A 13,383-nucleotide genomic window follows, 5' to 3' on the forward strand; every position below is an offset into this window, starting at 1 on the left:
ATGAAGACGACGGCATGAAGACGAAAATGAATACGATGGCAAGAATTGTTGGAGAAGATGAAGACGACGGCATGAAGACGAAGATGAATACGATGGTAAGAATCGTTGGGAAAGATGAACACGACGGCATGAATCATTGGAGAAGATGAAGACGACAGCAGTACAAGGGATATAGAGGAATTATGTTTATTTAATTTAACGTGGAGTGTGTTAGAGCCTCAAAATGACGTAGAAAAGTTTATTTGTCATTTTTTTAAAGCATAAATAAAAAAGAAAACGTGTCTTATTTTTATTGGGTGTAATGTGGCAATGTAATGGTTTCCGTTAAGTTATTTACGGAAAATGAGTTCAGGGAGTAAAATGTTATTTTGGCCTACTCTATGGACCTATAAATTATTTTTTAAACCACATGGAGTGATTTATAAATTAGGCCAACAACAGGGACCAATTTTGCAATTATTAAAAAAAATTAAAAAATTAAAAAACATTGCAAACAGTGCCACAATTTTCTAGTTTGCAATTTATGTTTGCCTCAGCCAACTCCACCGCGAAAGAAGACATTACCATATCCTCATCCTTTGGCACCTTGTCCGATCGTCGACTTTGTCTTTTCTGGTGCTTTTTTTGACGCGTCGCCTCGATTCAATGCCTCACAATGCTGCCACCTTCTTTGCCGCTGTCCACCTTCCATTAGCCTCTAGCATTCCACCGGTCCCTTTTGTTGGCAGGTTTCATCCAGTCGTCTCTATCTCTAGCCCTCCATGGCTCGATACCGCCGGTTCCTCTAGCTGTCCATGCCTCATTTTAGGCACCTCCTCCTCTAGTTGTACAAGCCCAACGCCAATACCTTCTTTTTCGTCATTGCACAATGCCGTTCCCTCCAGTCACTGCCATTTCCTTTGAGATTGTTTAAAACCCAAACTCATTTTAATCCATAATTAGCTTCCATTTTGGCCCATAGTTGGCCCTCTTTTGGTATTGTTATGTAAGACGCATTTCCAATCATTGTCGCCGACTACCTCCAATCACTGTTGTCAACCGCATTCAAAGGAAAAGATCAAACTCAAGTTTCCAAAATCTTTCGCCTTGAGTTTGAGGGGGGTTGGTACAATATATTCCAAGATATGATTTAATTAAGTAATTTGATTGTAGAATTTTTTTTTTTTCTTTTTTTTGAACAAATTAGAATCTTTATTGATAAAACATCAATCAAGTGAGGCAAAATTGTAACGCCCCAAAAAATGGTTTTGACCAGTTTAGTAGGCTATGTTACTGATCATTACCCCAATTTAGCTAATTGAGGAATTGCCGCCCCTCTCTAGTTGCTGCGTATTTTAACATAACTAAAATCAAATTCTCCCATAAAACATAAAGCAATTAGTAAAATTCAGTTGCAATTAAACCATATAATCTTATCACCTAAAAAAAAAAAAAAAAAAACCCTTATAATCGTATCAATCCTTTGGGAGGCAGAAACAGTCAGTATGAGTGATATCCTTGCATGTATGAGCTCTCAACATCTGAATTCTGACTTTCCAAATCAGGATCTGCAATCCCCGCCCTTCCATCCTTCCTCAGTTTTCTCCACTTCATTTTCCGCAGCCAATGCTCAACCAACATCACACCTAGACCAATAAAAATCAATCCCAGGGAGCCGCTGCTAACGGCTAGTAGCGTCACAAACAACCAATCACTCCCCTGACTGTGTGGCACGACCACCCATGTGGCTGCAACATAAGCCGTCGCCATGAACGCCACAGACACCCACATCACCTTGTGAGCAACCATCAATAGCCTCATCTGTGCCTTTCTGCGAAAAGGGATGATGCTGACAAGAACCACAACTATGGAGAGAGAGGTAAACAATGCAATGTTGTTGCTTGTTGCAAACACCTTGAAAGCCGTTGATCTCCCTGCCGGTGACTTCCCTTTCAGTTTTTCTTCCTGATCCACACCACCCGGAGGACTAATTCCGGCAGAAAAAGTAACCGTTGCAATCAAAATGGCGACTAGTGTTATGGTGTTCCTAGCATTCTGTAATGCTTCCATGTGTATCTCCTGCTTCTTATTCCGATGTCTACTGTAAACCTCACATTTATTTTCCTGGCGTCGCTGCGACGGCGTTCGAGAGTTGCTTCCCTTGCTGAATCCCGGCGAGCCTTTTTCATTCATAATATTGGAGATATTCAGTTCATCGCCGATGCAAGCCGGCCATGAAGAATTCTTAGATATGATTGGCGGTTGAATATCATTGCTTCTTCTACCACCGGCTTTAACGAACTGGGCTTCAAGATGCCTTGTCTCTGCACTGTTCTTTGTCTGGTCGAGGATGTCGAGTGCAGTGAGTCCTTTACAGGTTCGAACATTAATCTCCACTCTTGTTTTGTTGACCAAGTACTCTGCTATCTACAGCAAATTTCAAAATTTCAAAGCAAAAGTTTTGTGTTTGAATAGTTATTTTTATAATTTACTCTATTTTAATTAAATATTTTATGTGTTGGACTCCTATTATTTATTATTAATGAATAATTTGAGTTCATATGTGAAGACAAGTATTAAAATATTAATTATATGGAAATGTTATGTGCTCTCATAGACTAATGTTCTCTTAGTTTTAGGTTGATATTATTTTTTAAAATTAAGTGTGAAAAATAATTAATAATAGCCACTATTTTTTTTTTTTTTTTTAGAAAATAATATTCATCTAGGACTAAGAGGGAGACTAGAAGATCGACCATCTAACATTTCTTTGAATTAGAGTTTGAGAAAAATAAAAGTGTAAAAATATTAATTAAATAATTAAATTGGTGATTCTTATCTGTTCAAGTGATAGAGGAGAATCAACGGTGGAGTTGTCAAATACAAATTAATGGCGTTGGAATTTCTTAAGAGAGAAGATTAGGAGGAGAATGGTAAAAATCGGGCATCAGATTTGAGGATTATTTTTAGAATCATATATCTTTGCTCTATTTACAAGAATTTTGCTTTGTGTCCAAGTTTAGGGTTATTTTTGTATTTTACCATTTTCTTTTTCTTCCAGTATTTTGCTTGGAAAGAACTCAAAACTTAGCCTATACAAAAGAGTATTTTTTTTCAAGTATGTTATTTATTTTGGGTTACTCTTCTCTAATCGTTATTTTCCCTCTTCCTAAGTTTTTTTTTACGGTCTTCAATTCTTAATTTTTACTACTGTCATATGTTATCAGCACAGAACAATCATAGTTCTATTTGACATAGTTAATCTTTTGAAATACTTAGCGACTTAACACCCAATAATAATAAAAATTTTCTAAAAAGAAATTCGTTTTCACAACAAATGTACAGGTACAGTTGCAATTAAAACCCATTTCTAACCTGATGACGCCCACCAGAAACAGCAAGATGCAAAATCGTGTTACCATATTGATCTTGACGATGAATAAGATTTGAGCCATTGTAGGCATTCACCAAGAACACTAGAGCCTGGTATTGCCCATATCTCACAGCCAGATGAAAGATTGTCTCCCCTTCATTAGTAGCATAGTGGAAAGACTCAGGAGCCATCAGCACAAACTCCTCAAGGACTGAAACTTTGCCTTTCATTGATGCCATGTGCAATGGTGTGTAGCCATTGTTGTTGTATTGCAGAGCAAGGCTTGTGTCACGCCTCACAAGCATCCTGGCTATATCCCTGTGTCCATGGATACAAGCATGGTGCAATGGCGAGTTTCCGTTCTCGTCGATCTTTTGAAGAAAGTCGGGACGCATATTTACTAATTCTCTGACAACATCTGCACCAGAAAATCCAGAATTAGAGATCGATAGAAAACTGTACAAAAGTCGGATAAGAATCCACAAAAATTTGGCAAAATAGTGACATGTGATAGGTGATATTTTAAGCCCAAAAAACATCTCTATTTAAGTAAGGACATTCGAATAGTGACATTTTGCAAATGTCCTTAAATCTAGTGATGAAATAAAAATTAGAGACGTTTAAATAGTGAAAATGTCGTTACAAGATAACATTTTTGCTCTCACATCACCTTTGGGAAGGGGACGTGTGAATAGTGCACGTCACCTTCTAGAAGGTGACATTTCACTATTCACAAGTCCCCTTCCCAAAGGGAACGTGGCAATAGTGTGCAAGGTGACGTGCACTATTCACACATCCCCTTCCCAAAGGGGATGTGTGAATAGTAAAACGTCCCCTTTTAGAAGGGAACATTTTACTGTTCAAACGACGCCTCCTTCTAAGAGACGTCGTTTTACTATTAAAGTGACGCTTGACAATGTCATTTTGTTAAAACGGTCTTATGCTAGGCATCACTAAAACCTGGGTTTTTTTGCAGTGAATTCAGGCCGGTAATGTGTGAGAGATTCGATATGGAACCTACATGTTTAAATAAATTTTGAGTTGTGCCATTACTTATTTGGGCAAGTGGGTCTCGTATGAGATCTCTCATATTACGTGTCCAAATTATTAATAATTCAGACAGATAATTGCTGTGGATCTCAATCTACAAAAGGAAATTATACACTAAATATTGTTCATAAATTACCTCAAGCCAAGACTTAAATATATAGTGGTGTTGTATTCTCATAAAATAAATGAGGATAACTTCTATAAGGAGCTGGTGTAAACCAGCTCCTTTGTGCCGCACAAATTAGAAATGGGGAGCTAGGATTATCACACCAACTCAAATAAGATGGAAAACACCGGATTAAATCCACAAAAACCCTCATTTTTTTCCCTCTACCTCCCCTCTCTCTCTCTCTCTCTCTCCAGCGGCGACGTGATCTCCCAGTCTCCCTCCCTCCCTCTCTCTCTCTCTCTCTCTCTCTTTCTCTCCCTCTCCACTCTCCAGCGACGACGTGCATCCCAGCCCATAGATTGCAGGAGACGACGCCGGAGTATAGCTCAAAGTTTGCAGGAGAAGACGCAAGAGCCCAACCCCAACCCAGACCTCTCCGATGCACCCTCTCTGTCTCTCTCTCTGACCGGAAGCAGAGGAAAAAAATTCTCTGCTACCCAGTGCTCTCTTTTCCCTCTTTGTTGTCCAATTCTATTGCTTGTTTTACCATGCCCGCTTCAGTTTTATCATGAACGGGAATTCAGAGAAATTTGTCCAATTCTTGTAATAATCCACTTAGGTTAATAGAGAAATTTCAATAAGATGGAGGTGAGCACAATACAATCATGTCACCAGGCTAACAGATGGGCTGTGATCCACAACTCACCAAACACATCAATTCATGCGCTTTTAAAACTAGCCAGATTATCAAAAATATTTGAGTAAAAGAACACCCGAAGATTTGCCGAATATCTGGGTTGAGGAGCATCTGAAAATTGCTGCCGCATATTTCTTTTTGTTAACAAGAAGATCATTCATCAAGTGTACAAATGGAAACAACCTCATTCTATCCAATCCATTGCATAGTTTATGGTAATGTTACTTTTTTTTAGCCAGTAGGCTTCTAATGTAAGAAAAAACCAGACATTTAAGCAATTAATGTAAGAAAACAAGATTTTTTTTCTTCGCCGATTAGAAGGAGAACTGGAGCACCGGAGAGAGAGAGGAGCACCGGATAGAGGAACCGGCATCTCAGCTTCGCCGGAGAGAGAAACCAGCATCTCAACTGTCGCCGGAGAGAGAGAACTGGAGCACCGGAGAGAAAGAGAGAGAGATGGAACACCGGAGAGGTCTGGTCTCCGGCGTCGGGCTGTGCTCCGGCGCCTTCTTCGGCAAACTCTAGGCTGGACTCCGTCGTCTTCGACGGCAAGCTGTGGGCCGGGCTCCGGCAAGATCTTTGTTGCCGCCGAAGAGAGAGGGAGGAGAGGGAGAGGGAAAAAATTAGGCTTTTGTGGATTTAATTGGGTGTTTTCCAACTTATCTGAGTTGGTGTAATAATCCTAGCTGTCCATTTCTAATTAGTGGGCACAAAGGAGCTGGTTTACACCAATTTCTTATAAAAGTTATCCTCAAAATAAATGAAGATACAAATATATTTTCATATAATAATACTATTCTTCAAACTGATTTTATATTGGCTGACGTGAAATAAATTTTAAGTAGTTTTTTTTTTTTTTTAAATGTCTAATATAAGAAGTCAATTAGCCAATATTCTTACCTTAGCCAAAAATCATATATTGGTGATATTCATTTCTTATTAATCTCATAAGTACATGCATATACATATCATGTATGTTAGGAAAGAAAAGTGCCTACCCACGTGCCCTCTGGATGCAGCCACATGAATACAAGTTCGATCGAATGCATGAGTTTCCTCTAAACCAAGCAACACTCCAGGGTGGTTTAAGAGGAGATTCACCACGTCAAAATTCCCATGGCTGCAAGCCATGAAAAGGGGACTCTTGTTTTTGGAGTTGAGCTTACAAGCAGCCCTGGGATCGGCCTCTAAAAGCACCTTCAACACCTCAGCACTCCCTTGGCGGCAAGCGTCGTATATCGGTGTCTCGAGCATCTTGTTCTCGGCTGCAGCCATGTCCGGGCACAGCTTAACGATTTCCGACACCATGTCTACGTGCCCAAGCTTTGAAGCAAGGTGTAGTGCTGTGTCCATGGAGTCAGCCGTTTTCTGTTCAAGAATTCCTTCATTTGCTTGAAATAAACTGATCATTGTGGTGGTGTCATTTGCCCTAATTGCCTCCAGAAGCCTAGCATCCATTTCCTTGAGGGTCTAGGCTTCTACTATCTGCTAGAGAGAACAAGTAATATTAATAAAGAAGTTATGTTGGATCAACCTCTTTAGTGTCAGTTTAGTGTCTTGGAGGAATGTAGCTATTAACTTCCTATCATCTTCAAGGAAGACATCCTTTTATGGTCAATGAGTCAATGCGAGTTTAGAATACGTTCGACCCACCCAGAATCCTTAATGATTTTTGGTAAGGACTAGTTTGTTTGGGCCTAAAATAGTTTTTGAAAGAGATTTCTTTCTATTTTTGAAGGTAATTTGTTGTAACGTAAAATATGGGTCAATCTGAAAATACTTTCGATTGATTAGGAAAATGACCTACGAGGCGTGAAATGATTTATGTAGACAATTGTGACAGAGTCCTTGTGAGGCCTACCTGCCCGAACAGGTGGGTCTCAAAAGGGTCTTCTTACAATTGCTTGCCCAAGGTATAAGTAATGTAGGCAAACAATTGCATTAGATCTCAATCTCACTCCCGAATGCCTTTTATTCTCACACTCATCCTTCACAACTCCTCTTTAACTTATTCATTTCTTTCTCTTCTTCCCAGCTTGTCAGATTATATATAATAAAAAAGTAATATTAGAAATTACATTTTTATCTCACAATACTGACATTACAGTCCTAATCTTTATATTTTCTTGTTTTTTATATTAATAATCTTATGTTATGAATAAAAGTTAATTTACAGGTTAATTAATATGATTGAATGAAAATATAAAAAATATTTATTAATTTTTCGAACAACCGAAACCCCAAAAAATGTTTTAAGATGGAATTATTTTCTTGAAAAATTATTTCAACTACAAGTATTTTTTAAATATTTTACACCAAAATAAAAGTGTGTGGTTATTTTTTTTCCCCACTTTTTTATTCTTTTGTCGCACCTGGTTGCAATGACTTCGTTGTTAGAAACTAAGAAAGATTTTGTTTCTGTTTCTGGATATGGAATGATTGTCTTGTTGATCACACTTATTCCATTCGATGTTTTCAAAATATGGAATCATGGATCGTTTACTAGACCGGACTTAAATCCATTATGCAGATGCGAATGTAATTAGCAAAAATTATTATTCGCATATGCGGATGTAATTCATATGGCAATTTTATAATTGCCACCGCATATCTTTTATATATATATATATATATATATATGGGTAAAGTCCACGTATCCCCCTCAAACTACCACCCAATTGACAATGTCCCCTCCAAACTTTCAATTGTGACAATGTCCCCCCCCAAACTACCAAAACATTGTCAATGTCCCCCCCAAGAATAGCAATAGGACAAAAATGCCCCTATAGATTTCTCAATAAGACAAAAATACCCCTATAAAGTCAAAAAAAAATTTTGATTTTTTAAAAAATGAAAAATTTTAATTTAAAGATAATATTTTTTAAAAAAACAATTTTTTTTAAACAAAAATTTTTAATTTTTTTTTAAAACGGAAATTTTTATTTTAAAAAAAAAACTATTTTTTTTATTTAGTTTTAAAAAACAAAAAATTTCATTTTATTAAACGAAAATTTTATTTTTTTAAACGTAAATTTTTATTTAAATAAAATTATAAAACAAAAGTTTTTTTAAAAAAAAAAAACGAAAATTTTCAATTTTTATAAAAAAAAAAATTGGCCATCGTTTGGATTTTTTTTTCTTTTCTTTTCTTTTTTTAATTTTACTAAGGGTAATTTCGTCATTGGGGGGAACATTGACAATTTTTGGTAGTTTGGGGGGGACATTGTCACAATTGAAAGTTTGGGGGGGACATTGTCAATTGAGTGGTAGTTTGAGGGGGTTATGTGGACTTTCCCCTATATATATATATATAAGGTATAGGTTATGTTACTATGTTTTAAGTTTTTTTCTTCATAGTTCACTCGTTCACTTGGATAAACTGGCAAAAATCATGTGAAATCAATATATTTTTTAAATGTTAGGGCTTAAAAAAAAAAAATTAAAACAAGCCCAAAACATTTAAAAGCAATCAAAATTATTTTTAAAGTCGTTTAAAATAGGCTCTAATAGAGACCTAAAGAAGACACAGAAAGACTAAAATAGGCCCAAAATACTCATTACCTAATATGCGGATAACGGATAATAATTACAATAACTGCGCGGATGCGATTAGTAAAAACATGAGGCGAATGCGAAATGCAAATAACTACAAGTGATATTCACATTTTAAAGATTTGGATGTAGATATTGCAAATAATCGCATCCGCATCTGCATCCCTATTCACATGTACACCTCTACATCAAGGTATGTAGATGTTTAAATTATCATTTATTCTAACAAGTCTTGAATCCAAACTCTAATTTTATTAATTTATTATATTTTAATTAAATATCGTAATTAAGTGTGGAATATAAATTATTAAAGACAGTTTAAATCTCCTCTCGGAGGAAAGTTTGACAAGAGAAAACTTTTTTTAATTTATTTTTTGGATGAATAAAACTAGAGAAAACTTAAATTGCACGCTTTCTAAAAACACTGTTTTAGTCTTCCATTGATCTGACTTAAACCTAGAAGTCATTGTCTAATTGTCTGTTGCTTGAACTTGATTTTTGACTAGTCAACATCAATGCCGTTTTGTTTTATTGTTTTTGTTTTGTTTTGTTTTTTTTCTTTTTCTTTCTTTTAATTAAAAAGGTAGCAAATTGCAACTAGAGTGATTTTATTAAGACGTGATTATAGTAGTATATGTTCACTAGAAACTAATAATATTATAGGTCTAAGTGGTGAGAATTGTATGAGTTCCCTCAAGCTTAATTGAACGGTATTAAAGTATTACTTAAATGATTAAATTTATCTATTTTTATTAGTTTAAGCTTTTGGGATAAACAGTGATCCCTAAATGTAGGATAATAAAATATACTTTAACAAGTTATGGCCTAACTTAGCCTTATTAGGATATCAGTGTAACCCAATTTGGTACTAATCAGGTAAGAAGATTTTCATTGCGAGAATCAAAGCCATGCTTTAGTGTTTACTTAATAACATAAGGATTACCTTAAAAGCCATCGGACTACAACCCTTCATGGTACCAATGCCATTTCAATCTCTAGCAACTTTGTTCCAATATTGCACAACTCTTTGTGGGTGACAAAAGGAAGGAAACTTGGGATATATTTTGCTGCTTCATTTATACAAGACATTAACCTTACGTAGGGCTATATATTATCTCATTACTCTTCTTCTATTTTCTCGAAGCTTATGTAGTATGGTCTTCCGATAAAACTCATCTCTAACCTACGCCTTGCTTAAAATGATTTTCAATAACGAATTTTATATAACCAAATCATTAACAAGTGTCACCTTTTCTTCATAAATATTCCACACAAAAATAATATCATAAATAGAGGGGAGCTTTGTTGGATAAACCTTAATTTGAATAATTTAATTCCTGTTTTTGTAAATGGTAACAAATTAATCTAATTACTAAATTACCCCCCTTTTTTCTGCTCAACAAAGGAATCTTTGAAGAAAAAATCTTCTTGTGCATCATTGGGATGGGTGGGGGTGTTGAACGCTAAGTAAACGGCGTATAGAAATAGAAGAACCAAAAGACACTTCATCCATTGGCCTTGCATCACTTGGAGACAAGGACAACCACTTTAAACGACCATCAAAAAAGATTTGGATCCTTAATTAGTTAATTTCCAACTCCTCTTGGAACTATGGATTTCTCTAGTCAAAATCAACGACTAGATATGTTCCAAAACAAAGTACATTTACTGATATGTCCCTAACATCCTTTAGTATTTGCGTTTGAGTAATTCTAGAAATTTTTTTATGTTTTAATTATATGTGAAGTCCACGTACTCCCTTTAAATTATCATTCAATTAATAATATTTTTATAAACTTTTAATCGTGACAATGTCTCTTCAAACTATCAAAATATTGTCAATATCTCCAAGGTTAGCAAGAAAAAATAAAAAATATCCTTATAAATTTTCAATAAGATAAAAATACTCCTATAAATTTGAAAAAAAAACAAAAAAAATTGATTTTAAAAAAAAAACGATAATTTTAATTTTAAAAAATAATTTAATTAAAAAAAAGGAACATTTTATTTTATTTTTTAAAAAAAACGAAAGAATTTTTTTTAAAAAAAAAATGAAAATTTTTAATTAAAAAATTATAAAACAAAATTTTAAAAAAATCGATATTTTTTTAATTTTTTTCTTTTAAATTTGGCCACCCCTTGGATTTTGGGTTTAGTTTTAGGTTTTTTCTAGAAGTTGTAGTATTTTTTGTTTCTATTTTACTCAGGGTAGTTTCGTCATTGGAAGGAACATTGACAATTTTTGGTAGTTTAAGGGGAGACATTGTCACAATTGAAAGTTTGGGAGGACATGGTCAATTGTGTGGTAATTTGAGGAGGAGTATGTAGACTTTTCCCTTCAATTATTGTACAATACTAATATAGTAGTCACAATCAACCCTTAGATCGGCCTTTGTTATAAAAAAAATAAAAATTCAAAGGTTGGTTGACATTTTTACATCAACCATGTATGATAGTTGTAAAATAAAAATGTGGTATATAATATTTCTCATTTTATTTTGAGTAATATTAAAGAGTAACGCTATATACCACACCGTTATTACACTATGCTGACGTGATAGTGCTAATTCACAATTGGATTTTTTTTTTTTCTTTCCTTTTCTTTTAACAATTGATGATCTAAGGGTGAATTGACAGTGACACATCAACATAATGAGATAGTGGTGTGGTATATAATATTACTTAATGCTAAATACTACAACACCCTCATCCCACTGAATTGATGTGGCAATATGCTGTTAGATTAGCCCTTGTTTTTTATATATATATAGGGACGGAGCCAGGAAATTTTATGGGAGGGGGCCAGCCAAATTTTTTTTTTGATTCTTTATAATTTTTTTATTAAAAAAAATTATTTTGGTTGTTTTTTATGAACTAAAGACTATCGTAAGGGCAAAAAAAAGTGGACATTTGATAGTATGGGCCAAAAATAAAAAAACTTAGTGGGTATGGGCCAACAAAATAAAAAATAGGGCCAATTGTTTTTTTTTTTAGGGGGCTAATTTAGCCAAATGACTAAAATTAAAACTTTAACTTTACTTTTTTTTTTTTTTTTACTTATAATATTTTTTTTTCCTTATTTTGGGGGGGACCATTGTAGTGTCCCAGAATTTTCAAAGCTATTTAAATAGATTATTTTGATAATGATGTTATTTTAATATCCATTGTAGCTAAGGATTTTAATTCTTGGGAAATTTATGAGAGTGGTAATTAGAGAATGGTAATTGGTGAAATAGTAAAATGAGGGTATAATTGTAAATTGAAGATAGAATGAGGGTATAATTGTAAATTGAAGGTAGAATAGTATAGGGTTGGTGAAATAGTATAGGGTTGGTGAAATAGTAAAATGAGGGTATAATTGTAAATTGAAGATAGAATGAGGGTATAATTGTAAATTGAAGGTAGAATAGTATAGGGTTGGTGAAATAGTATAGGGTTGGTGAAATAGTAAAATGAGGGTATAATTGTAAATTGAAGATAGAATGAGGGTATAATTGTAAATTGAAGGTAGAATAGTATAGGGTTGGTGAAATAGTATAGGGTTGGTGAAATAGTAAAATGAGGGTATAATTGTAAATTGACGGTAGAATAGTGTTTGATTTTCTCCTATAAATAGAGCTCTTCTCCTTCAGAATTTTCACCACTCATCTCCTCTCCCATCTCTTGCATATATTCTTCCTTCTTCCGCTTTTTACTCGGTCTTTCTTCTTTCTAAGAGTGTTTACTCAGAACAGAGAGAGAAAGGGCGAGACCAAGCGCTACAAGAAAGAAAGAACACAAGAGATAGCGGACTTTAGAAATTAGTTTCAAAAGATATACTAGTGGTGTTAGTCATATTGGAGCAACTGGATTCCTTCTTACCACTTTTAGCTTCAGTCTAGAGGTAAGTAAATTCACTACCCCTTCTAAAATTACTTCATGTCATGCTATTTATATATTCTTGTATCAAATTGTAAATGATTATTTTATTTACGTATTATGAAGTTATGTTGCATGCATGAAGGATTTCTAAAAGAATTATCTAGAAAGTTTCTATTTGTTTAAATGCTTTCTAAGCACAACAAGTTTATATTTGGAAAAGTTTTCATTTTAAGAAAAGAAAGTTGAGAAATGATGATGATTATAAGAAAGAAAAAAGATGATAAACCCTCCTACATGTTGCCCTAAGATGCATCAAAAGAAGTACAAAGAAAAGTACAAGAGATGAGATAAATGTTTATGAAATGAGGGCACATGTATGGAGGAGAGTATTTTTGGCCCCAAGATAAGATAAGATGAGAGTTCGGTACCGATACTCGGATGGAGGCGAAACCACTGAAGGAGGCTATGCCAGAAGGTGGTATTCCATCAACTAGACCGTTGAGTGCACCAAGAAAGAGTTAATTGACGGTCGGGCATGGCTGTGGCCACAGTTCAGTGCCATGGTCACAAGGACCCGCAACCCTCGTGCACAGGGGTAATAGTGTACATGGGCCTTATTATGAGAAAATGATACTATATTTTCAACGATGATATGCTATGATGATTTACAGAGATTATTTATAATAATGCATTATGATGATGATTTATAAAGATGATTTACAACGATGATCTATTACTAGATGTAATAGTATGTATATGTTA

At 34.7% G+C, this 13,383-nt stretch overlaps 1 protein-coding gene across 1 annotated transcript; it reads right to left on the reverse strand.

Moving 5' to 3' along the window:
* Positions 1 to 1,479: 1,479 nt before the first annotated feature.
* On the reverse strand, positions 1,480 to 6,666 carry LOC132174041 (uncharacterized). Its single transcript, XM_088514922.1, has 3 exons — positions 6,207 to 6,666; positions 3,355 to 3,770; positions 1,480 to 2,406 (listed from the first exon to the last, which is right to left on the reverse strand). Exons 1-3 carry the CDS (start codon positions 6,664 to 6,666, stop codon positions 1,480 to 1,482), a joined length of 1,803 nt encoding a protein of 600 aa, XP_088371048.1.
* Between the last annotated feature and the right edge of the window lie 6,717 nt (positions 6,667 to 13,383).

Source organism: Corylus avellana, chromosome 3, assembly GCF_965113065.1.
Source record: "Corylus avellana chromosome 3, dhCorAvel1.hap1.2, whole genome shotgun sequence".
NCBI lineage: Eukaryota > Viridiplantae > Streptophyta > Magnoliopsida > Fagales > Betulaceae > Corylus > Corylus avellana.

Coding starts and splice junctions, on each gene's coding strand:
- LOC132174041 (XM_088514922.1), bottom strand. CDS start 6,666: ATGGATGCTAGGCTTCTGGAGGCAATTAGGGCAAATGACACCACCACA. Junction 3,771..6,206: donor TGCATCCAGAGGGCACGTGG/GTAGGCACTTTT, acceptor TTTCTGGTGCAG/ATGTTGTCAGAGAATTAGTA. Junction 2,407..3,354: donor TTTCTGGTGGGCGTCATCAG/GTTAGAAATGGG, acceptor AATTTGCTGTAG/ATAGCAGAGTACTTGGTCAA.